The 27,466-nt window shown below is 42.6% G+C and overlaps 1 protein-coding gene across 15 annotated transcripts in view; it reads left to right on the top strand.

The window, feature by feature from the left end:
- The window catches only part of MEF2C (myocyte enhancer factor 2C), a 375,780-nt gene that overhangs the window by 259,506 nt on the left and 88,808 nt on the right, over nt 1-27,466 (top strand). For all 15 annotated transcript variants that reach the window (XM_040341964.1, XM_040341978.1, XM_040342013.1 and 12 more), the window contains one exon: nt 12,174-12,377. In XM_040341964.1, coding sequence (XP_040197898.1) covers nt 12,174-12,377 — 204 coding nt within the window. The remainder of the gene's footprint in view (nt 1-12,173; nt 12,378-27,466) is intronic.

Raw genomic sequence — 27,466 nt, 5'->3', positions numbered from 1 at the left:
AGAATGCTCTTACATATGTGGTCAGTGGGAGCAATGCTTATTACATTTGTTGTATTTGGGGAGAATAAACCCCCTTACAGATAGCTAAAAAGATCATTGGTATCGGTGTTACTGATCTGAGAGGCTGAAGTTGCTAATTTCTCAAGTAACCTCTAGCTGGAAAAAGGCTGATATACTATAGATCAAGGGTGTCAAACTGGCGTCCCTCCAGCTGTTGCAAAACTACAAGTCCCATGAGGCATTGCAAGGCTAACAGTTACAAGCATGACTCTCACAGGCAGAGGCATGATGGGACTTGTAGTTTCGGAACAGCTGGAGGGCCGCCAGTTTGACATCCCTGCTATAGATCATTGTCATTAGATCCTACTGATAAAGAACTTACAGTTCAGTGCTGGTGCTGTTGAAATTCAAACATACACACACTATGGAGAACTTGGGTAGAAATAACCAAATAACCTACCAATGTGTTCTTGTATGGTTGGAGTAAAAAGGGAACATGTGTGAGATCATAGTAAATATGTAAAGTACAAATAAATGACATGCAGATAGTGACCCCCAATGGAAATGGAACACATAACAGTTGTTACAAGGCTCACATTCTAACCACGTAGACCAAGGGTGTCCAAACTTTTTTCAAAGAAGGCCAGATTTGATGAAGTGAAAGTGAACATGCATGGGGGCCGACCATTTTTCCTGACATTCTTTTAACCATTAAAATGAAATGCAATTTAACTAATACACTGCTCACTGTGTGTGGTAAAGAGTCTAAGGATGAGCTTGGGCGTGTTATTTTGATATAACATATTTATTGGCTTATAACGCGCACAAGCGTATAACACAAACCTTCACTTTACGAGGGAAGTTTCAGGAAAAAAATAAATAAATAAAGAACTGTGAAACAAAATAGGGGTCAGTGCCCATCAATGCAGCCTAATTAGTGCCCATCTGCAGCTGCACCATTGCCATGAATGCAGTCTCACCATTGACATGAATACAGCCACACCATTGACATGAATGCAGCCTCACAAGTGCCCTCAATGCAGCCTCACCATTCCCATCAGAGCAGCCTGATCCATGTCCCAATTATTAGACAATAATGTGAATTTTGATTGCATATATTGTGGTTGCAAAAGTAAAACCAGAGTTTCTGCATTTTACTTGTTTGGGACCTGTTTGACCTTCCTAGTCCTGGTAAAGTGTCCCCACAGGAGATACTCTAGTGGCCATTTCAGGTCTGATGGGTGAGGCAGATAGACACATGCTGCCTGGGATATGGAAGACTCGTTATTCCTACCTTGAGTTAACAGCTCTTACAAATCAGTCTAAGTCCAGTATTGTTTCTGTTTAGTTTTGAACATTGAATATTGTGAAGAAAGAATCCTTGAAAGAGAAGTATATGAGACCATATAGAAAGTAATGAGGTTATTGTTTTTCTTCCTTTTGTACACCACTGAAAAGCTCAAGCAAAGGTTGCGATTCACCAACAATGCTAGCATGACGTACTAAATGACATTTGTTTTGACTCAAAATCATTCGAATTAAACCAGTGCACAACCAAAAAGTTCACGTCTCCCCAGAACAATACACCAGGAAGAGCAGATGATGATGTTTTTACTGAAGGAAGTAAAGCTACCAGGGCTACATAGGCAGTATTTTTAGATGCACAAGTAAACAATGCATTTGATTCCATTGTAATTGTGGACTAATTTATCTTCATCATAAAGGAACTAAATATAGAAAGTGAAAATATCTACGTATGGAGAAGCAAATCTGATGTACAAGTCTGATTTACTACGGCATTCTGCTTACTTGCCTCCTGAGTTTTGTCTAAAGGCAGTTTTAGTTTTTTTTATTATGTGTGAAATGCAAATTTTTACAGCAGAGTTTGTTTTTTTATTTCTTTAAACAAATCTGTTTGGGGAAAATCACCTATGTTTCCAAGGCTAACTTCTTTTTTAAAACTCATCTTGACTAGCAGATCTGCTGATCTGCTGGCTTTAGTACTTTACTAATTGAATCACATATGCAAAGAGGTCAGACTACAGTCAAATCCTGGTCTGTATACATGTTGCAGACAATAATATTAATAACCAAATGCTGATCTACAATGGCAGCCCAGGCAATTATTTTATGATAGCTTTTCTTTAAAAGGTACAGAAAAATTAGTTTTTTACATTTTTTAAAGGAATATTCCTTTTTTGACTCCCTTGTGGGATATTGTTTGTTCCGGGGTGTGCCACCATTACATCTCTCTTTTATGTGTCTTTCTCATATTCAAAAAAAATTATACAGGGGCTCTGTAACTCCCCCACACTATCCAAAACAAGCACAAAAAAGTTTTGGCAGGGAATATTCTTTTAATAGAATCTGTGGCATCATGTGTAGCAAGGTCACAGAGCTGGTTGCTTTTACTTTTTAACATGGAACTCAACTTGCCACCCATTATTCTCTTGCCAGTGCCAACATCTTCAGCTTTCCCTCTTCCAGGTTTAGGAACCATCTCACTTGGCATGGTCTTCAACCATCTTACTTGGCTAGGCCGAATGTATATGACATACAGGTGTATGGAATTTTAATATGGGGCATTATTCCCCCCACTAATGTTTTTTATTCTTGCAAATCATTGATTAAAGTATAGATGACATGATATATCAGAATTCATCCAGAAGGCATATAAAAGAAGGAAAGGCTTTCTGAAAAACTGAGCTGTCCTTTTAGAATTGTGCACAGTCCCATTTTTTTACTAAGGCTGCGCAGCGTGAAAGTGCATTAACCTGTGTAGATCTTTCTTAAAGCGGAGTTCCACCCAAAAATGGAACGTCCTCGTTTCGGAACCCTCCTTTCCTCCGGTGTCACATTTGACACCTTTCAGCGGGGAGGGGGGAGCAGATACCTGTGTAATGCAGGTATTTTGCTCCCACTTTCGGGCATAGATACCCAAGCCACCTGCGGGTTTCTATGCCACTTTCCGTTCCCCCCCGCTGTCTTCGGGGAGACACGCAGGTCCCAGAAGACAGCAGGGACCAGTGGCATTGCGCATGCGCAGTAGGGAGCCAGGAAGTGAAGCTGCAAGGCTTCACTTCCTGATTCCCTTACCGAAGATGGCTGCGGCAGCACCGAGAGCCGAGGGATTGATCAGCTTCAGGTGCCGACATCGCGCGCACCCAGGACAGGTAAGTGTCCTTATTTTAAAAGTCAGCAGCTGCAGAATTTGTAGCTTCCGATTTAAAAAAAAAAATTGGCGGACCTCCACTTTAAATCTGATGGCGGTAAACCTAAATTTGCGTTTTTGCTATTGGTTATTGCTCCTTCCTCATCTTTCCTCTCTGTATACATGAATACATGAAGGGCATTATTTTTACTTCCTAACTTAGCACCTTCAAACTTTTTTTAGCTTTATATTCCCTTAAATGGTTTACAGCGACATGTGTGCTGCACAACTTCATACATTTGTAACAACATATTGAGTTTGTAGTTTTGGTAATGAGCGTGAAAGCTCCTTAAGCTGGAAAGGATAAACGCTCAGACTGAAGGCATGTGGGAGCCACTCCTTTGAGTGGTTACAGACCTGCTGACTGGGTTTAAAGTGCTTATATAATCCAATGGCATTACCAGGCAGCTGGCATTCAGTCGTCGACCGGGGTGGCAGTTGGTTTTAGATTGCATCTGGAATGTAACCCTATAAAACAACACTTTAAATGTAGAATGTGGAATGTGACGTTTCAATATTGTTTAAACATAAGCTAAATTCCTCATCTATTGGAGCCTATAGTGGATGGGAAGTTAAAGCTGAACTCCGGCCAAACAGCTAAATACACAAAGGAATTACATATAGGAGAGATGTTTTACCTGTCAAAGGATCTGTCCATTCAATCCTGAGATTTACACAGCTCTGCCACTAAGCACAACAATGTCTGGCAGGGAAGGAGCCCTGATTTTTCTCTGATGCAGCTCCGTAACACTTACAGGTCTTGTCCCCCCCCCCCCCCCCCCCCACCCCCCCAGCATGTGTCTCAACAGTGAAAAGACAAGCAGCAGACTGACAAGCTTATTTCTCTGCCCTCTCCTCCCACCAGCATGCTCTTTGCACTGCAGCACTGTGCTGCATCTAATCCTCCCATTCTGAGCTCTGCTGTACAGTAGACTGTAGGTTGCTGGTACCAGGCCAAATTTAGGTACTTTCACTGCCTGAATTCAAAAATGCATTAGATGATTTATTAATGAATTTAGGCTGAATTTATTTGTGTATTATATATTAGTCTGGAGTTCAGCTAATGGAGGTCAAACACACTTTTATTTTTATTTTATTTTTTTATCTAATCAATCTGCAATTTGATCAAAACTATTAAAGGGTTTGTAAAGGATTTTTTTTTAGCTTAATACTGTAACTTCCTTTACCTTAATGCAGTGCTGTTTTCATGTCCTCATTGTTCGTTTTTGCTCTCAAGTTGCTGTAATTCTTCTCTGATCTCCAAACTTCCTGGTTGTCTGTTTACTGATAACCACAGTACTGGGAGCTTTCTCTCTGTGGTCACTAATCAAGGAGGTGTGATTACTGTTAGGTAGATTCACAAAGAGTTAGGCCGGCTTATCAGTAGGTAAGCCGACCTAACTCAGAATCTACGCCGACTTATGTTTAAGTGTATTCTCAAACAGAGATACACTTAAACATATCTAAGATAGGACGGCTTGCGCCGTCCTATCTTAGGTTGCAATATTGAGACTGGCCGCTAGGTGGCACTTCCATTGCGGTCGGCATAGAATATGTAAATTAGTAGATACGCCGATTCACGAACGTACGCCTGGCCGCCGCAGTACATTTACGCCGTTTCCGTAAGGCAATATCAGGCCTAAAGTTATTCCATCTTGTAGATGGAATAGTAATGTTAAAGTATGGCCACCGTTCCCGCTTCGAAATTCGAAAATGTTTACGTCGTTTGCGTAAGTCGTCCGTGAATAGGGATTTACGTCGTTTACGTCCACGTCAAAATCAATAGGCCCGTGCGGCGTACTTAGCCGCAATGCACACTGGGAAATGTAGGCGCCCAGGGCATGCACAGTTTAAAAAAACGTCAAAAATGTAAGGTCAAGCACCATTAACATAAAAAACGCCCCCTTAGACACATTTGAATTAGGCGCCCTTACGCCCGCCCGCTTTAGGCTACGCCGCCGTAACTTAGCAGGCAAGTACTTTGAGAATCAAGTACTTGCCTAGCTAACTTACGGCGGCGTAGCCTAAACACGCTAAGCTACGCCGCCGCAAGTTTAGTTCAATCTACCTGAATCTACCTATGTGTGTCTAAAACCCCTCAGCACCAATCAGTTTCATTTTCCAAACCATCACTGCCCTGTATTGGCTCTGTGGCTCTGTACAGCAGAGAGGCAGGAAACAACATGCAAAAACAAAACTAGAAACTACAGGTACATTATATGATTGATTTTTATCTATTGTTTATGGTTTTAAAAGGAATCGGTTAACTACTATGTCTCTATACACTGTAAACAGTCATTTCAGCAAAAACACATTTTTTTATTTACAACTCATTTAAATCATCAAAAACACAAAAAAACATAACTTACCTTTTGATCAAGTTAGACTCAATTTCTGTCAGGTTCAATGAAACTGATCATTTTGCCTTGATTAGTAGTACTGATGTTCATAAATACGACCATTCTTCGATTGATCAGATTATGACATTACATGGTGAAAACAGATGGCTTATGATCGCAAGTTATCATTATAACTTAAAGTGGTTGTAAACCCTTATATATATACCCAGTGAAGTGACTGGGCTCAGGTCATACACAGATGAAACAAATATTTATATATAAGTTGTACCTGTTTATCTACGGTATTTTTCTGCTACATCCATTCAAAGTGCAGAATTTACAGAGGATCTCTCAGTTCTGAAAAGCAGGGAAAGCTGACGTAACAACAGAGAGGAGAGCTCTGAGAGCTGATTGGAGGGAAGGGACACACCCCCCTTCACACATCACACAGGAACAGAGCTGAGGCTGTCAATCAGCTGGAGGTCTATCCCCTGTCACCATTCTTCTCCTAGTGTCAGGTAAACTTGTCAGAAGTGATTCATGCTGATAGCCAGGGCTGCTGTTAGAAACCATGGGGCCCCATACACCCAACCTGACAGGACCCCCCCCCTTCCAAAATAAGCACAATTGTCTATACTTCAGGTATAAATAAACACAATGATGATCAGTACCAATCACTCATTGTGTTCATTTAGGAACAAAAGTGGCTGGTAAATATGACTCTCTCCATCCTGAACGATACTATTGTGTGCTTGCAGCTGCTAGCAGGAAGGAGATGATGGAAGCCAGAACTGTGTGGGTAAGGGGGCAAAAAGGGGGGCCTGGGCAGCAGGGGGAATAATATGATGCACAGGGAGGGTGATCGGTGTGGAGTGGGGGCAATTACTGGAACCGATCCCCCTGGAGGGGGCTCTCTCCATCAGCTGAAAACCAACAGGAGGGGGAGGAGAAGAAGCCAGTTTCCAGCTGCTGCAGAGAGATCCCTACAGGGGATCGGTTCTAGTAATTGCCCCCCCCCCCCACACCGATCACCCTCCCTACCCACAACCAATTCACCCTGCTGCCTGGCCTCCCTGTTGGCTTGGACCCCATACAGGGGGACTGCAGGTGCCCTCTTATCCACGGCCCTGTTTATAGCAGAGGAATGAGACAGCAGACAGAAATAACACTTAGTGCTATTAATTGAGACCCTATAGAAGGATATAGAGGTACAAGGATATTCTTTGTTCATATTTCTTGTCTGAGGTTTACAATCACTTTAACTATTGATTAAAGTCTACTTCCCCATGTGTGGCATATCAATTGAATGGGTTGTCAACTATAGATCAGTCATTCCGATCAGAAGAGATTGATTGGAAAATAAATTGATCATTTATCAAAGCATGTATGGTCACCATTAGACCTCATGCCCATTGGGTGGTTAAAAACGGGCCTTTAAACGTCCTTCTATGCTAGCTTATGTGTCCATGCATGTGTACAGGTATTTAAAGCCAAGTTCCTACTAAAATAAAAATATTAAAAGTCAGCAGCTACAAATACTGCAGCTCTTGACTTTTAATAATCGGACACTCACCTGTCCCAGGGTCCAGTGATGCGGGGGAACGAAGCCCCGCTCTGCTCCCTATCCTCTCCGCCGCGCCGGCATCACTGCTGTGGGCGCCAAGCTGTGGCTTCACAGCCAGGCACGCACGAGCCGCGCTGCACACTGTGATTGGCCGATCAATCATCGGGGACCTGTGACATGTCCTAGATGATTGCACAAAGAGAGGGGGGAGAGGTGACCATCCTTCCGGCGCTGTGGTGCCCAGGGAGGAAGTGGGAGCTGAAACCCTCTAAAAAGAGGGTTTCCACGCTCCCCCAAAAAATGACTTGCTAAATGTGGCATGTCAGGGGGTCACCTTCCCTTAAATTGGAAGTTCCATTTTTGGGTGGCACTCCGCTTTAAAGCCAAAAAAAGAGAACACCACTTCTGTGATCAGAGGAGTAGCGTTTTGGTAGAGAAAACAGCATCTAAACATGTCTAAATGTGTCTAAGCACCAACGTTCATTCATATCAATGGCCAGAATAAATAAATAATCTGACCAATGAAGTGAATGAATGCCCAAATTCTTGACGCACCTAAAGGCGGCTTTGGGCACGTGTTTTATGCTGGTTTTCTACTGCCGGGCAAATGCCCGGTGTGTATTAGGCATAAGACATCTTGGTGTCACATCTTATGCCTCATACACATGACTGGTTTTCCCGATGAGAAAACTGCCATTTTTTAGATTGGTTGGGAAAACCGGTCGTGTGTATGCTCAATAGCAGTTTTCCCGACGAGAAAACTGCCCGCAAAAAAAAAACGAAATCTGCTCTATTTTTTCCCGTCGTGTTTCCTGTCAGTCTTTTTCTCGTCAGGAAAACTGTTCGTCTGTATGCTTTTCCGAGGGGAAAAATAACGTGCATGCTCAGAATCAAGTATGAGACAGGAGCGCTCGTTCTGGTAAAACTAGTGTTCGTAATGGAGATAGCACATTCATCATGCTGTAACGGGCTGAAAAGCACAAGGCTGAAAAGCGCGAATCGGCTCTCACCAAACTTTTACTAACACGAGCAAAATGGAACGTCCCCTTTGTGGTGCTGTCATACGTGTTGGACATCACTGCGCTTTGGTCAAGGTTTTTTTTGACTGAACATGTGTATGCGAGGCAGGCTTGAGAGGAATCATGTTGGGAAAAACTTTGAGTTTTGGCATGTCAGGAAAACCGGTTGTGTGTACAGGGCATAATGCCACGTACACACGATCGGTTCATCCGATGAAAACGGACCGATGGATTTTTTCATCAGATATCCGATGAAGCTGACTTTCATCAGTCTTGCCTACACACCATCAGTTAAAAATCTGTTCATGTCAGAACGAGGGTGACGTAAAACACTACGACGCGCTGAGAAAAATTAAGTTCAATGCTTCCGAGCATGCGTCGACTTGATTCTGAGCATGCGTGGATTTTTAACCGATGGACTTGCCCACAGACGATCGTTTTTTTCTATCGGTTTCTACGTTTTTTCACCGATGGGAAAAAAAACGATGGGGCCCACACACGATCGGTTCGTCCGATGAAAACGGTCCATCGGACAAACCGATCGTGTGTACAGGGCATTAGAGTTTACAGCGGTACTATACCCAAAACAAACATTTATTATATATATAGTTTACTAATTCTTAGATGTGATATAGTGGAATGACTGCTCAGGTATTTCTATAAGTGAAAAGATAAAGGTTCCATCATCACAAATATGTATTTAAATATAAGAGAGAAGGGGTGGGGCAAAGTTGGATTTTCCCGGTAACGCCATGAGACATTACAACTAATTTTGTTTAAAACCATTAAAGTTTATTTTATATGTAATCAACATTACACTTTAAAATCTTTGAACATTATATAGTAGATTCCTCCAATTAAGGTGTTCAATGATTTTAAAGTGTAACGTTGATTACATGTAAAATAAACTTTAATGGTTTTAAACAGAATTTGTTGTAATGTCTTAGGCCTCGTACACATGACCGAGAAACTCGACAGAATCCATCAAGAAACTTGGTGGCAGAGCTTTTTTGCCGAGGAAAACGGTCGTGTGTATGTTTTTCATCGAGGAAACTGTCGAGGAATTCGACAAGGAAAAAAGAGAACAAGTTCTCTTTTTCCTCGACGGAAGTCTCAATTTCCTCGTCGTGTTCCTCGTCGGGCTGGTTTTCGACGAGAAACTCGAGCGTGTGTGTGCTAAGAAACCCGCGCATGCTCAGAATAAAGTATGAGACGGGAGTAAAAGTAGCATTTGTAATGGAGATAGCACATTTGTCACGCTGTAACAGACTGAAAAGTGCAAATCGTCTCTCACCAAACTTTTACTTAACACGCAGTAACATGAGATTAGCAAAAGCAGCCCCAAGGGTTGTGCCAGTGGAATCGAACTTCCCCTGCTGTTGTATGTGTTGTACGTCACCGCGTTTGAGAACCAGGAGATTTTGTCTGTTTTGTTTGTGTGTAGGCAAAGCAAGCTTGTCGAGTTCCTTGACAAGCCTAACAAGGAACTCGTTGAGGAAAACGATGTGTCTTGCCCCGACGAGTTTCTCGGTCGTGTGTACGAGGCCTTAGATGTCATAGCTGCATTCATTTTCTAGACTTTCTTTTAGGTTTTGGTTTTGCATTTTTTAATACCACTTTAACTCTGCCAGTGTAATCCCACATGAACATGCGTGTGTGTGTGTTTGTGTGCATATGTCTCAGAGGGGCTTTTGTGTTACTTTTATGCTTTTCTTTATAACATACAATATCCTTTTTATTTTTTCTGTTTATTTAAAAGCATCAAACAGTTTTTTTCCAAGTTGACAATTATTTTCTAATGTTCTGGTTATTAAAAGGAACAACTTGTACACATTGCTTGAAGCTTTGCCGCCCTACCATGCCACTAACCAATCACCATAACAACATGTTCTGAACACTGAATTCAAATAATAAGGTATTCTTAGTTTGGGATCCAATCCAGTAAATATTATACATAGTTAAAGAACTATTTTGCACCAGAAGAACATATTGGTTTTTCTGGCATTGGAGCAAGTTAGTAATATAAATATGGATGGCATGTTACTCATATATTTGAATACAGTCTGTGATCAATATCGTTTTTTTTTTTTTTTTTTTTCGTTTCAATGTGCGTTGCCTAGAGAATTGCCTTCTCTATTTTTACAGAATGTGGCTGTACTCATCAAGTGATTTCAGTGATGAAGCCAGTTGTCACTAAAGTAGCAAGTGGTCGTAATCATTGCAAGGCCTTGTCTGTTTTTTTTTTTTCAGACTTGCCAACTGTCCAGAAATTTACAGACAGTCTTTAAAAATGCAGACGAGTTAAGATTGTTCATAAAGTCTGGGAAAAAATACACATTTGTTCAACAAACATTCAGTCAGTTTAACTACATTTTTTAAACTTGGGAGTTTATAGCTTGCTAGTGGATCAACAACACTGAACTTGTATTCTCCTGTAACTTACCTTCAGAAGGCCACTATGTACCTGCATATGCTTTTTTTTTTTTTATCTCTGTACCAATTTGCAGTGAATATCTAATTATATTTTATACACATACTATTCCAGGCATAGTCCTGTATTTTTTTGTAGATTAATGCTTTCTTAAACAGTTAAAACTGAACACTAGTCAGGTGTAAAATTTACAAATAAATGCAACAATTTTTTTTTTCAAATCCAAGCAGGGTAAATGTCAGAATTTGCTTGCAGCTGCATGTACAGAAGAGTTAAGACTGGAGGAGGGAGAAGCATGCTCTTTTCCCTGCAGCACAAGTGAATTGGGTGCCTAGTGCTGCAGGGCAAAAAGCAAGCAGTTAGAAGAATGGAGCAGAGTGGCAGAGAGAGGAATCTGCATTAAAGTGGTTGTATACCCACACAAATAAAAAAATGAGCTAGTATACACCTCATACTAGCTCATTATGAAATACATACCTTAGAACGAGGCGTCGGCATTTGATCCCAGTCACCACTGTGGGAGCTGACATTTCCCCCTCGGCGTGTCTACCGGGTTTGGGGCTTTGGCGCTATGAGTGGCCGAAGCCGCAATGATGTCACTTCTTTCTGGCAAGGTCCGGCAGTGTCTGCCGGACCTTCACAGTGCATGCACCGCTGACGTCAAGGGCTGCATGCAAAGTGAATGTCTCCTAAACCATATAGGCTTAGAAGCTATTCATTTTACCTACAGGTAAGCCTTATTATAGGCTTACCTGTAGGTAAATTTTTTAAAAAAAGGGTATACAACCACTTTAAAGTAGAACTAAATCCACTGATTTAAAGCGGAGGCAAATCCATCAATTTAACAGTTTAAAAAAATAGTTACATTTCCAGCATGTGCCAGGAATGTAACTGTCACATTGGTTGTGCTCTCAACCAAACTGTGAAACAATCCAATGGTTTGCGTCATAACTGATCACAGGTGCAGTATAATGGCAGTTGACAATCAAACAGAGGCTACCATGGCAGCTTTCTTGGCGGAAAACAATAGGAGGGTTTAGTTCCACTTTAACTGTTTCCTAAAGCATTTCCATTTAAGGCATTCTGAAAACGATAGGAGGGTTTAATTATACTTTAAAGTAAGACTAAACCCATCTATTTACCAGTTTAAAAAAACAGTTACATTCCGGCACGTGTCGGGAATGTAACTGTCCCATTTGCTTGTGCTCTCAACCAAACTGTCAAACCAACAAATGGCTGGTGTCATAACCGATCACATGTGCAGCATCATGGCAGTTGAAGATCAAACAGAGGCTAAGATGGCAGCTTCCTTGGCTAAAAAGGATAGGAGAGTTTAGTTCCACATTAACTGTTTCCCAAAGCAGTCCCATTCAAGGTATGCTGTAAATGATAACTGTGACAGTTGCCTATGCTCTCAACCAAATTGTCAAGCTATCAAATGGCTGGAGTCATAACTGATCACATGCTCAGTATCACGGCAACTGCAGATCAGATAGAGGCTAAGATGGAAGTTTGCTTGAAAATATGCCCTTCCAAGAATCATAACATGTACTTGTGTTCCCACTTACAATGCTCTTTAGTCTTCATAACCTTTCTTTTGTTTCTTCAGGTGACGTTTACGAAGAGGAAGTTTGGTTTAATGAAGAAGGCTTATGAGTTAAGTGTTCTATGCGACTGTGAGATAGCACTAATCATTTTCAACAGCACCAACAAACTTTTCCAGTACGCTAGCACAGATATGGATAAGGTCTTGCTGAAATACACAGAATACAATGAGCCACACGAAAGTCGAACAAATTCAGATATTGTAGAGGTAAGTTTAACTCATTTATTTTTACTGCAAGTATACTTTATGCTGATCTAATTTTCTGTGCCCTTGTTAGCACTTTTCTGAACAGCAATGAACTGGAGGCAAATATCTAAAGACTGTGGCAAATACAAATTTAGGCTGTTAACCAAAGCAACCAGATAGGTGTTAGCTTTCATGTTCTAAATTGCCCTGAATAAATGACATCTGCATACTGTGGATGCTTTGGGCAACTTTGCCATTTAGCTTCATTTCTAAATAATTAACACTGTTATTTTCTTCTTTTGCCCAAAGCAGAAAATGTCAGGAACTGATTTACATTCTAAATCTGATACAGCAAAAAAAAAAATCAGATTCGGGTACCAATCTGTTATTAATGGGAGTGAAGGAACTATAATGCCTTGTACACACGACAAAAAAAGTCAGATGGAGGCTACACACGGCCGGACTTTCCGAGAAAAGAAGCATGTCTGGCTTTTTTTCTCGGAAAGTCCGGCTGTGTGTACGAGGCATAAGATAAACTAAGGTGAATATGGAATACAGGGCCTAAGAGGAATATTTGTCTTTAGCCTCCCGTGTTATTTTGGCAACCTCTAGATATGCCTTCCTACAGTGCCTTTTGCCAAGTGTTGTTTCAGTGGACAGGAACTCAAAAAGTGCAGATTTGCTATCTTATAGGAGGCATTTGGAAATTAATCTACCTTGCTGAAATCCACCAGTGCCCTTACTATGAATTTTAGGGTACCTAGCCACTCCAATACCAACAGTTTCATAATTGTATATCTACAGTGTATGTTCTAAGGCACTGACTGCTAGTCTCAAGAGAACTGGCCTATATAGTCTTTAGAAATCTGGCCTATACCAAGATGGCTACCTCCACCCAGAGACGCAGTATATGGTACGTCAGCAATGGCAAAAGGAATACCAATACTAATGACTAGTCTTTTATCCCCTGCCGACCTTTTTTGGGTACACCTTCCAGAGTTCAGTTGCACTTTAGGCGGGCACTTGTTAGACCTCCACACGACGGAGTTTCTCGGCAAAAAACAGCAGGAAACTTGCTGTGATTTGTTTTTTTGCCGAGGAAACCGGTCGTGTGTACATTTTTCGACAAGGAAACTGTCGAGGATCCCGTCGAGTCAAAAAGAGAGCATGTCTTCCTTTTCCTCGACGGGAATGGAAAAACTTGCCTTGTCGAGTTTCTCGACAGCCTTACAAGGAACTCGACGAGGAAAACGATGTGTTTCGCCCGTCGTGTGTACGATGCTTTAGCCTAAAACTGTCCAAAAAGGCATCTTTTTCCCATACTTGTGGATTCTTTGTTATGCCTTCTAGGATCAGGTTCTGTACAGAACACAGTAACATCTTATAAGATAGTAAGCACCTCATCGTGGCATAGGTCTGCTAAAGATAGACAGGAAACCCCATGATCACAAATATTTCCATCTATATATCAGTTTCTTAGCTAAAGCTATTTTCCCTAGTTATTAGCTCCAGCCTCCAGTGCTACAGAGAAGGTGACACTTCTGCACATCACCCTTACAAAAAGCTTTATCCCTGCAGCTGCTGCCACCACTTTCCAGCCCCTAGCTAATGAGCAGTTTCTATATTCTGTAGACAGTCTAGAATGCAACTACATTGAAGTCCAGAGGCTGGATAAGGCTCAGCTGTGACCCCCTTCTTGTCCTACATTGGCTGGATCTGGCGGTCTCTGCGCTTATTTTAGCTTCTGGCTTGTCAATCATATAAAGAACTTTTTTAAAGTGAACACCACCCAATTCTGAAGTCCTAAACTGTGCCCATTTACTAGTCACTTCTGAGTGCTCCAGCTTGTGGTGAGACTAAAACTTGTTTAGAAACAGAAGGTCAATAGTAATAGGGCAGAGGAAGGTAAATGTGTCGAGGATCAAAAATACTGAGCTGAGAGTTACTAGAATTAATGCTATGATTAGGGTAATTAAGGAGCACTTTGTGTTTGAGGACCCATTGGCTAAGCTTTAAGAAAGACAATTACACATTTCTGAAAGTAGGAAGATTGAACATGAATTTAATAACAAAAGGCACAGTTGGCAACCCACGGAACCCCTGTAGAGCGTCAAGTGAAGCTTGAACCCAAGCAAACCACTGTAGGTCTGGACTACCACTTACTAATGTACTAGGACTCCAACTTTATTTTTAGTTGAACAGAGACTCTTTCTATACAGTTGCATAATTCTTATGGTAAGACGTAACCACACTGTGTCCCCTAGTTGCAATAATATAAAACATGGACATTAGTACATATGATCCATTTTCTTTTAAGATTTCTTTAGGTTTTATTTAAAAAATGTTCATTCTCATTTTTCTTTGGGTTGTAGATAAATCAATATTTTAGTCTTCAGGAAACATAATGAATGAATATACAGTGTTTGTGCCCCTACTAACCTGTAAGATGGATGTGGAACAGTCTGTCAGAAGCTTCTTTGTGTTTGTTACATTTTGGTTTATGTGTTTATGGCGAGCGCATCATTTTAGATATGTAGGTAGCAATCTGGTGCTTGTTCATACAGTATCCCTGAGACCACCCAGCCAGAATATATGAAAACATTTGTGGTATGTGCAGTTTATACAATGCCATGTTTTCTTTGCTTATCCCTTCTAAGAGAAAGTCCAGCTCACCTTCTACAGTGTATGTCTGAAGTCAGCACTTTCAGAATCCTCCCTAAAAAAAGTTTATGAGAGGTTCTATTGTGCCTAATATGATGTAAAATGATTCTACCATAAAGGCCATTTTCACCCAAAGCCAATACTCCATTATTGAATGGTGTATTCTGTGGTACGCTTACAAACGACTGCATACAAGAGTTTGGGTGCACTTTTCATAGACTGCAGTGATTGGCGTCCTCCTAAAAAACAGGTACCACAACAAAATCACACATAGGTAAACGTGGGTCTTTTTGACATGTGATTTTTCAGTGCAGACATTTAAATAAAGGCTTTGATTAGCAATTAGATTAAAGTAGAGCTATAGGCAAAGCTTTTTTCCCCATTTTGGATAGAGAACAGTCCTGTACACACGATCACAATTTCTGATGGAAAAAGTCTGACTGACTTTTTCCATTGTAAATTCCGACCGTGTGTATGCCCCATCGGACTTTTTTCCGAGGACTTCCATCGGAGTTTAGATAGAGAACATCAGTAAAACCAATGTGAGTTTGGCCAGTCAAAAGCCAGATCGTGTGTACGGTGCATAAGGGATGGTTCTAACCAGTGGCGGCCCATTTATTAGGGGCGCAGGGGAAAGAAGCCGCCCCCCTAATCCATACGCCCGATGCCTAATCTACATGCAGGGCTCTGGACGCATAGATTTTAATAGTTTTTTTTTAAGCACATGATTAGAGCCTGAGGCTCTAATTGGCTTCAAAAGGGTTGGCTTGGGGAGCAGAGCAATGCGCCCTGTGCCCACCCAGTTGTGAGACAATAGCAAATTAATATTTGCTATTTTATTCCTGATTCTCCTCCCAGCCAATCAGGAAGTGGGTCCTGAGACCCGATTGGCCAGGGAGTCTTGGGAGGAGAAGCAATGGCCCAGCTTTTCCCTGGAGCAAGGAGCAGCATCTGCCTTGGCCCCCCATCTTCCGTGGGGGGGGGCAAGTTTGTTTTATAAAATATTAAGCACTAGCTGCCACTGGTTCTAACCCCTGTTGGTTAATTTTTTCTCATCTGTGCCCCATTGGGGAGATGTACCTTCACTTCCTGTCCCATGGCCAAAACAGGAAGTGGGAGGAAATCCATGAAAATTACGGGAATCACTTGGGGACCTCCAGGTCTTTAGAAATGTCCCCTTTCATTACTATTACTTTTCTGGGGACAACCCAAAATGTAGGACTTTCTTTTACTTTTATTTTTCTAATTTCTCTCATTCTGTCTGTGGGCTGAACAAGTAAAAATCAATAGATTTGTCCATCCTTGCTAAAACTTTTGGATGGAGGAATTTGCACCGCCAGCTAGTGTTTTCAAACTGTTGCGATACCCAGGGTACTTGCGTACCTGTAGATCGATGTTGACTTAATCTGAAAGGAAGCAATCAGGGTTCAGATGATAATTTTCTGCCCAGCTCAGTTGATTTTTAATTAGACTTTTTCTCAAGCCAGTTGGTGCCAACTTAGCCAACCATAGCTCAACTATTAGCCGTTTCAGCAGGAAAATCAAGCCATGTATGCCTGCCTTAAAGTGGAGGTTCACCCAAAAATGTTTTAACACTACATTGGGCCTAATAACGGGAAGCAGAATCGGGTGTTTTGTTTAAAATCAATGCAGTACTTACCATTTTACAGATAGATGTTCTCCCCTGCTTCCGGGTATGGGCTGCGGGACTGGGCGTTCCTATTTGATTGACAGCCTTCCGACCGTCGCATACATCGCGTCACCAGTTTCCGAAAGTAGCCGAACGTCGGTGCGCAGGTGCCGTATAGAGCCGCACCGACGTTCGGCAACTTGTGACGCGCTGTATGCGACCGTCGGAAGGCTGTCAATGAAATAGGAACGCCCAGTCCCGAAGACCATACCCAGAAGCGGCGGAGAACATCTATCTGTAAAACGGTAAGTACTGCATTGATTTTAAACAAAACACCCGATTCTGCTTCCCGTAATAGGCCCAATCTAATGTTAAAAAAAAAAAATTTGGGTGAACTCCCGCTTTAAGAGTAGCTACAAAACTGTATATTAGCAACCAACAAAGTAAAATAAGTATGTTCCTGTATGCATGAAGAAATACTCATTTACAATTCTCCTTACACTTTGGAAGCTCTGTATATTATTTGAAGAACTCACACTTGAATATTTATTTTTTTGAATTGTCAGTTTTTTCTGTGCTGTTGTTGAGCACTTTTTATATCAGCGTCATACTCTGTTCATTGTTTTTTGCTTTGCTCATACAGACTACCAGCAGCTGAGAGAGGCGTCATGGTCCAGCTTGGTTATGATCTTGTCTAGTGTCAGATTCATGAATATTCATATTCTCCTATGAGAATGTAACTATTCATGCACATCTCTTCCTGTAATGATCTAGACATGCAAGAAAATTTACATGTTACCAAATCCCAGTTCCAGTATCAGAACTGAAAGGTCGAGACAGAAAGTCATTTTTGCTACACGGAATAAAAGCTTATATGTTTTCTTTGTAAAGAGCAAGCATTTACAATATAAGTAGGAAAAGCTGGCTTTAGAATAGACAGATGTTTTATCTGCCTCTCACCTATGTGTAGTAGACTATCTGCAATCCCTGTGCATGCAGAGCGGAACAAGCAGGAGCTTCAAGGTAAACCTATGGACTTACTTACATGTGGTCTTTATAGCAGACAACTACTGTATAGGTACGTTTTATGGATCTTCAGTTATCTTCCAGTGCATTTTGGTTATTTGTTTTGAAAATACACTATAGTCCTTCCTTCACACCTCCCACACTTTGTTGACCAATTGCATGGAGAGCAGTTGGAGGTTAGCCAAACGCTGACTTCTTCGGAGATGTCAATATTTGCATAAAAGGGTCTCTGAAGTTTCGAGGTTCTCTGGGCCATGAAGAATGCTAAAGATGCAGGCAGTTACCTACTGGGGCCTGTTATAAAATCCAGAACATGATCACCCCCACTTACTTTCTAGGTGATGGGTGTGTCAGATAGACCTGGAAATGAATCAGATTCCTTCAAAAGGAGACATTGACAGATACTTGAAAGGGAATCTAACCCTTCCTTGCTCAGTTCAAGTAATGTTTTGCTTGATTTTTGGCTTAAAGTGCCCTATAAAGCTAAATTCCAGGTAAAATTCCCAAATTACCTTTGCAACGGAGCATCCCCGGTACTGCAGGGGTTAATTGTTAGTTTTGTTCTGGGGGAACACAAACAGCATTTTTACTTATACCTTATCCCTCGCTTCCATGGCAGCTGGCACCCTCCTCCTCTCTCCAACGCTCTGGGTTGTCGGTGGACTTTCAGGGTTTACACTTACAATGCAGGACTGTGTGCCCTGTATTGTACGTAATAATAATAATATCAGAGTACGACTGATGGAGCCCTGGGGAGTTACAGCTTCAAATGATTGGTTGTTCAGCTGGGAGGAAGCTTGTAGCAGCAAGAGGGTTAGTAAAACTGCTTTTTATGTTACCCCTAGATCAAAATGAGAATTTAACCCCTTCAGTGCAGAGTTCTAGAGTAACTATTGATTTTATTTAAAGCGGAGGTTCACCCAAATAACATCTATTTCAGACCAAATGTTTTATACTTCTAACATGTACGATTTGCAAACCGGCTTCCGGGTACTCACTCCCGCGGGAGTAGGCGTTTCCAAGCTGAGCCGCAATGTAATCTGGGAGTTTGCCCAGATGATTGATGTCCTTCATAAAAAGTTCCCCTTGGCGGATAAGGCCCCCCCCCGTATTGCGTGACGAGAGTCACAGGGTTTCCGAAAGGAGCCAAACATGTAGAGCTTTGAGTCAGCTCTATACGGCGCCTGCGCAGTCAGCTCTACACGGCTCCTAGTCGGTGCACAGGCGCCGCGTAGAGATAACTTGCGGCTCTACATGTTTCGGCTCCTTTCGGAAACTCCGTGACTCTCGTGACGCAACTACGCAATAGGGGGGGGGCCTTATCCGCCGGGGGAACATTTTATGAAGAACATCAATCATCTGGGCGAACTCCCAGATTACATTGCGGCTCAGCTTGGAAACGCCTACTCCTGAGGGAGTGAGTACCCGGAAGCCGGATTGCAAATATAGATTATAAGGTATGTACAGCCTCAAAAAAAAAAAAAAAATGCCAATTGTACATGTTAGAAGTATAAATAATTTGGTCTGATATAGATGTTATTTGGGTGAACCTCCGCTTTAAAGTGGTATCAAATTCTGGTTTCAAAAGAAAAATAGAAACATTCAATTATGTACTCCTAAAGTGTCTGTAAAGGCAGGAGTTTTTCTTTTAACTTAATGCATTCTCTGAATTAGGGTAAAAAAAAAACGTCCATGCCCAGCCCCCGCTAAAAACGTACCTGAGCCCGACTTCGATCCAGAGCTGTGCCTGAGAACAAAGGAACTGCTCTCTCTCGCCCCTCTTCACAGGACATGGAGGTAGCAGTAGGAGCCAGTGGCCATTCCTACTATCAGTCAAATACAGTAGTGGCTGGTGGTAATTTTTTTTGGGGGGGGCGGCAAATAGTAACCCCCCGGTCGGTCAGTAGCACTTACCCCATCGCTTCACCGGCGGCTTCCCCTGCTCTGCGGCGGCCTCCTGTTCCCTTGCTCTCCACGGGTCATCACAGTGGCGGTGACTTCCGTTTCCTCCCTCATCAGCTGCCAATTGGGAGTCTTCTCTTTTCGGGCAATCTGAAAATGGGCCTCACACCCGTTGTTTGGATTGAGGATTAGTGTTTCAACAGCTCATTGTAACATCTGGGTGGGCTCATGGCGCATTGCTCTGCGCCATGAGCCCACCCTAATGCTCTAATCAGGTGCTTAAAAAAAAACACCCCTGGCCTCTGTAATTCAGGTGCCCGGCACATGAATAGGGGGGGTAGCCGCGGCAGCTGTGGATAGATTAATGCTATAGGAGGAGGCGTGGATAGAGGGAGCGGCGCTCGGGTGCCCCTAATGGATGGGCCACCACTGGTCATATAATGTGAGGAGGGAACAGGGGGTGGGGCAAAGCCAGGATGTGTGCCCCTATAGATTGAGCCTGCAGACATGCCCCCATAGCAATCAACTTGCTATGGGGACAAATGGAAGGGAGTAAGAGTCAAGAGCACCAGTGGGGGACCCCAGAAGAGGAGGGCCAGGGCCACTCTGTGAAAAACCATTGCATAGAGCAGGTAAGTATGACACTGTTATTTACAATATATATATATATATATATATATATATATATATATATATATATATACAACTTTACAATTACTTTACCTCAAATAGGTAACTCTCAGCCTCCTTTAAATCTCCATATTTATTTTTATTTATGTATTTCTTTTTTTTTTTGCTGTGATTGGACTTCATGTTAGAGGGTGGTTATATTCTATCCCCATGGTTCCATTGTTTGTAGTCTCTCTCCCGACATGGACTAGGGACTATGAACTATGGGATTTGTACTACAGTAGTGCACATGAGCGCAACTAACATACACTGCTTGTTACAAACAAGCCAAGTTGAGGGGGAAAAGGAGAGTATTTGTGCGCTCACCTAGGATGTTACAAAGAGGCAGAGAAACAATGTAATGAAAAAACGATTACTGGGCCATTAAATAGTGGCTTTTTTTATTATTTTTGTAGAATAAGGATGTTGTTTAGTGTCCATTAAGGTTATGCAAAGGGGTACAGTTTGCAGTGACCAATCGTAATTGAGTTGGAGTCAGTGCTGCAGGTTACATTGAGCCACAGCTGTCTGCATTATGTTATTGAATAAAGTATGAAGTCTGATGTGTGTTTTGCACTCCTGTACACTTGTGGATTTGCATATTGTACAGCTATAGTATAAAAACAGCAGTGTGGAATTATCATACATTGGGGCAGATTCACAAAGATCTGCACCGGCGCAGCGTATCTGAGATACGCTACGTCGCCGTAACTTACCTGGCTTTGGTTTGAATCCAGAAAGAATTTGTGCCGTAAGTTACGGCGGCGTAGTGTATCTCTCGCGGCGTAAGGGCGCGGAATTCAAATGCGGCGAGTAGGGGGCGTGTTTCATTTAAATGAAGCGCGTCCCCGCGCCGAACGAACTGCGCATGCCCCCTTCTGTCAAAACTCCCAGGGTGCATTGCTCCAAATAACGTCGCAAGGACGTCATTGTTTTCGGCATGAACGTAAATGGCGTCCAGCCCCATTCACAGACGACTTACGCAAACGAAGAAACATTTTCAAAATTATACGCGGGAACGACGGCCATACTTAACATTAAGCTTTAACTATACGCCGGAAAAAGCCGAACGGAAACGACGTAAAACAATGCGACGGCTGCTCGTACGTTTGTGGATCGTCGGAAATAGCTAATTTGCATACTCACCGCGGATTACGACGTGAACGCCACCCAGCGGCCGCCGGAAAATTGCATCTTAGATCCGATGGCGTACTAAGGCGTACGCCTGTCGGATCTAACACAGATGCCTTCGTATCTTGTTTGGTGGATACCAAAACAAAGATACGACGCGCAAAATTTGAAATTACACGGCGTATCAACAGATACGCCGGCGTAATTTCTTTGAGGATCTGCCCCATTGCATTTGTAATTCACAAAGGTTGTGCTTAGAGTAAAATCTCAATTAGTCAACAGATTCAGCTTACGGCATGTGACATTCCATTCGAATCCATGCTGATAAACCCACGTGCATCTCTGACAGCAATCCTCCAATCCCATTTTCTTGATTGTCTTATTTTCCTTCAGCCTGTCAAATCTTAAGAGCTGCCAGCAAGGACTGGTGATCTGGCTTGTGTCAAGTCACCTGTTGGGATGTTTTGAATAGGAGCATAGAAAATAAAAAATCATCTGCCATGTCAATGCTTGTAAAAGTAGCAGAGGTAATGACTAGCTGTAAATATAATTATATTATGAAAGTATTTTTATATTAATTATGCAGGAAGTTGTATTTGTATTCTGCTGTAAATAAGCACAATTCTAATCTGTACTAGGGATCCTTTCTTGCTAGTTGCAATTGAAGGCAATGCTAAGCATCATAAAACAAAAAACTGGGTGATACGGAACGTTAAGTATTACAATGGAACCTTGAATTACGATCATAATCTGTTCCAGGAGAATGCTTGTAATCCAAAGCACTTGCATATCAAAGCGAGTTTTCCCATAGAGGTCAATGGAAACGAAGATAATTTGTTCCGCATTGACTTCTATTGCATGCAATACCGCATGTGGCCAGAGGTGGGGGGGGGGGCACCGGAGAGACTCGGAAATACTAGGAGACAGCTCAGGTGAACTTGGAAAGGCTTGGAAATACTCAGGTATTTTTGAGTGTAGCTGCTGCAGTTTTGAAGTTTTTGGTAGTTATTTTTTGAGTCCCTTGAATCTACCCATGATGCATTTCCTTCCTCTGCATTCTTTTTTTTTCTCACGCTGCTATCCACAGTTGACACAAAAGACTGTGGGGTAGATTCACAACGGAGATACGACGGCGTATCTCCAGATACGCCGTCGCATCTCTGAGTCTGGCCGGTCGTATCTATGCGCCTGATTCATAGAATCAGTTACGCATAGATTTCTGTTAGATCTGACCGGCGTAAGTCTCTTACGCTGTCGGATCTTAACTGCATATTTACGCTGGCCGCTAGGGGCGTGTACGCTGATTTACGCCTAGAATATGTAAATCAGCTAGATACGCGAATTCACGAACGTACGTACGCCCGGCCGACGCAGTACATTTACGCCAAGTTACCCCTGCTATATGAGGCGTATATGCGGTGCACCAATGGTAAGTTTGGCCGTCGTTCCCGCGACTAAATTTGTAAATTTTACGCCGTTTGCGTAAGTCGTTCGCGAATAGGGCTGGACGTAATTTACGTTCACGTCGAAAGCAATGACGATTTGCGGCGGAATTTCGAGCATGCGCACTGGGACTTTTTCACGAACGGCGCATGCGCCGTTCGTAAAAAACGTCAAATACGCGGGGTCACAGTTAATATACATAAAACACGCCCATATCATCCACACATACGTTACGCCGCCGTAACTAAGGGCACAAGTTGTTTCTGAATACCGAACTAGCGCCCTAAATTACGGCGGTGTAACGTATCTGAGATACGTTGTGCCGGGCGGATAGATACACCATTGTATCTGAATCCAGCCCTGTGATTACCTGCGGTTATGTGCATATAGCTGAGCTAAATCACACCTGGACACGTCAAATACGCGGGGTCACAGTTAATATACATAAAACACGCCCATATCATCCACACATACGTTACGCCGCCGTAACTAAGGGCGCAAGTTGTTTCTGAATACCGAACTAGCGCCCTAAATTACGGCGGCGTAACGTATCTGAGATACGTTGTGCCGGGCGGGTAGATACCCCATTGTATCTGAATCCAGCCCTGTGATTACCTGCGGTTATGTGCATATAGCTGAGCTAAATCGCACCTGGACACATCCAATTCTATTTTTTCTATTCGCACCAAACCGCATGTAACAAAATCGCAGCTAAATGCTGTGTGTGAACGGGGCCATAGAAAAGCATTGTGTGCTTTTAGCTGCAGTAGAAAACTAGAAAATCTGCAGCTAAAAGCACCATTCTATCCGTCCGTGTGAAAGGGGCCTTATATCTGAGGCTCCCTGCCTATTCTGATCCATTATGAAAGCAGCTAATAATGTGAAGTGATGTATGACGTGTTTATTTTTGGATTTATTTGAGTAGAAAGAGCTGAGGATGAGGATGCCCACCACTGCTGCTCTGGTATTGCTCTCTCAAACAGATGCATGCTCTTGTATTTGCGGCGGTGAACTCCAGGTTACCATAGAGCCTTGCTGGCAGCTATGCCGGGGAGGGAACGAGCACAGCTGCATGTCTTTTTTGTAATCATCGTAGCGATCGTTACATTTTTTTTTTTCCTTGTACAATGTAACTTTTCAAGTAAGTTCATGGCTATGGAAGAATGGAGCTTTGTAGCCCAGCAGCTCAGACATACTGTAACCACATTAATATGTCATTGTCATTAGTAAACCGTCCCAGTGTTAAAGGGATTTGTATGCGAGAGATCTGAGATGCTTTTACAGAATAGTCTTGTTCTGATAGTGCTGATAATGGGGCTGTCATCCAGACTATTAGCAATCAGAAAATGGGATGCTGAGTAATCTCCCTCTCCGAGGGCCAGGTTACATAAGAGGCTGCAGTTCTACATACGACTTCAGTCTGGTAATAATTATGTGCGCTTCAGCTCATGTAATAGCAGCACAAACAGCTTGCTGACAATTTCTTCCTACTCAGCCAAGTGGTAGAAAAACATTCTGCAAGGTTTGTGGCCATATAAGCTGAAGTGGAAATATTTATTTTTATTGAGTGGGGAAGGGTCAGATCTTCTGATGACTTTTTACTTTTACCCGTGATCCCCTTGGGGGTGATTTCCTCTCATTTCCTGTTCAAGTCGGGACAGGAAGTGGAAGATCTCCCCCAATCAGGACCACAGATGTCATAAAAAAAAAGAAAATGTATATTTGTGAAGACCTAGAAACTCAAATTTGTATCACTGTTGGTGGCCACACTGCAGAGATCAGGCAAACTGTTAATAATAAAAAAAAAACTATTAACCTCCCTGGCGGTATGATTATTTCACATTTTAGGTGCTGAAAGCGGTACCATTATTTTGCAAGCAAATTTGGCGTTTTATACTGTAGGCCTGTAATTCTTAGGCCTCGTACACACGACCGAACATGTTTGCTGAAACTGGTCCGCGGACCAGTTTCCGTGGACATGTTCGGTCGTCTGTACGGCCGACCGGACCGGATTCCCGGCCGAGTGGACAGGTTTCCAGCGGACAAATGTTTCTTAGCATGCTAAGAAACATGTCCGCTGGAAGCCTGTCCGTCGGACATTTTCTGTCGTCTGTATGACTCACCGGACATGTCCGCTCGGCCGAAAGCCCTCGCATGCGTCAAAGTGATTCGACGCATGCGTGGAAGCATTGACCTTCCAGGGTCGCGCACGTCGCAGCGTCATCGTGGTGGCCACGGCGCGGCCACGTCACTGCGTATCCTGTCCGTGGGAAATTTGGTCTGATGGTGTGTACAGCCATCGGACCAAATGATCCCAGCGGACATGTCCGATGAAAACGGTCCACGGACTGTTTTCATCAGACAGGTCCCGTCGTGTGTACGAGGCCTTAGGAATAACTCACTTAAATCTGACCAAACAAGAGTCTAGTAGGCATCCCGGGTATGATAAAGTTTACATTGATCCCTGTTCCTTTAGATGTTTCCTACAGACCTAAAATAAAGCAGCAGATGGATATAGAAGCTGCATTCTGCTGTCCTTAGTGCCTATAGTGTCAGGAACAGGTGGCATCTTAAGTGAGTAGGGATTAATAGGTATGACTCCATAATGTAAAGGGAGTAGTCATTTATATATGAAATCTCTTTCTGGAGTAGACAGGCAAACTAGAAATGAGCAGTGGTGTTATTTTGTTTTGTGCTTCCCTAGTAAAAAAAAAAACAGGCACCCCCTCATCTAAATTTGTCCCACCTCAGCTGCTTTAAAATTGCGCACACCCGTGCAATGACAGCAAACTATGTCAATTTTACTATCCATAGGCGAGGCTTTAACAGCCTTTAAAGGTTGCCACTTTAGATATACAGAGGAGGCCATTGCTAAAAATACTGCCCGTTCACAGTGATACCTCACATGTGTGGGACGATCGCTGTTTGCATGTGAGCATGAGAAGAAGAACATTCCTGGTATGCTGGGATTGCCAACTGTCACATTTGCTTGTGTCCTCAACCAAACTGTCAAACCATCAAATGCCTGGTGTCATAACTGATCACAGTGCAGCACCATGGCAGTTGTAGATCAAATAGAGACAACGTCCTTGTAAAGCATAGGAGGGTTTAATTCCACTTTAAAGTGATTGTAAAGTCTTTTTTTACTTAACAAATAGGTTATACAGTGGTATTGCACAGGGCAGCCTCAATCCTCCTCTTCTTGGGTCCCTCTTCCCTGTTCCTGGTCCGTTCCCCCACAGCGAGCAGCTTGCTATGGGGGCACCCGCACCAAGCCGCAGCTCCCCTGTCTATTCAGACACGGAGCTTCGGGTCGGCCCGCCCCCTCTCTTTCCTGTTTGGCTAATTGATTTTGATTGACAGCCGCGAGAGCCAATGGCAGCTGTATCTCAGCCAATCGGGAGGAAAGTCCCGGGTGGGTAAGACACTCGTGGACATCGCTAGACAGAGATGGGGCTCAGGTAAGTATCAGGGTGTGCTGGCGTGGCTTCTACACACAGAAGGCTTTTTATCTTAATGCATAGAATGCATTAAAGGGGTTGTAAAGGTAATATTTTTTTCCCTAAATAGCTTCCTTTACCTTAGTGCAGTCCTCCTTCACTTACCTCATCCTTCCATTTTCTTTTAAATGTCCTTATTTCTTCTGAGAAATCCGCACTTCCTGTTCTTCTGTCTGTAACTACACGCAGTAATGGGAGGCTTTCTCCCTGGTGTGGAGAAAGCCTCTTGAGGGGGAGGGGGCGAGCAGGAGAGTCAGGATGCTCTCTACTTTGCAGATAGAGAAAGGAGCTGTGTGTTAGTGAACGTCCTGACACTCCTGCTCACCCCCTCCCCCCTCAAGAGGCTCTCTCCACACCAGGGAGAAAGCCTCCTATTACCGCGTGTAGTTACAGACAGAAGAACAGGAAGTGAGGATTTCTCAGAACAAATAAGGACATTTAAAAGCAAAATCGAAGGATGAGGTAAGTGAAGGAGGACTGCACTAAGGTAAAGGAAGCTATTTAAGGAAATTTTTTTTTACCTTTACAACCCCTTTAAGATAAAGGAAACTTTTTGACTTTTCAACCACTTTGCCAATCGGCCTCTACAAATTCATCAGTGCCTAAAAATAGAGAGCAACTGAGCATGTGCAGGGTGAGACAGTATATTACTGGATTTTAAACTATATAGGCACTTTATATATTACATAGCTATATCTGCAAAAGGGGCCATCCTGAAGTGATCTAGCAGGACGTCATTTTTCTGACTAAATTTCCACTTTAAATGTAAGCAGGGAATTATTTCCAAAATATTGACAAATTATGTTTATTTGATACATTATTATATTTTATAGTTGAGTGGTCACAGATGTAGGGCACCTTTAAGTTACAGTTATTTTTTAAATTGTTGTCAATACAATACTCAAGTCTCCCCGACTCTTTTGCATTAGTCTACTTTTTATAAAGCTTTTTGGTTGAAAACTTTCTTCAGATACTTTGGGAAGATTTTACATGTCCTTTTCAGCACATCTCTTCCTTGTTTCTGGGCCTACAAATGGCCTAGAATTAGGCCTCGTACACACGACCGAGGAACTTGGCGGGCAAAACACATCGTTTTCCTCGTCGAGTTCTTGTTAGGCTTGTCGAGGAACTCGACGAACCAATTTTCT

This window comes from Rana temporaria, chromosome 1 (genome assembly GCF_905171775.1).
Source record: "Rana temporaria chromosome 1, aRanTem1.1, whole genome shotgun sequence".
NCBI lineage: Eukaryota > Metazoa > Chordata > Amphibia > Anura > Ranidae > Rana > Rana temporaria.
This window is presented reverse-complemented; position numbering and strand designations above follow the sequence as displayed.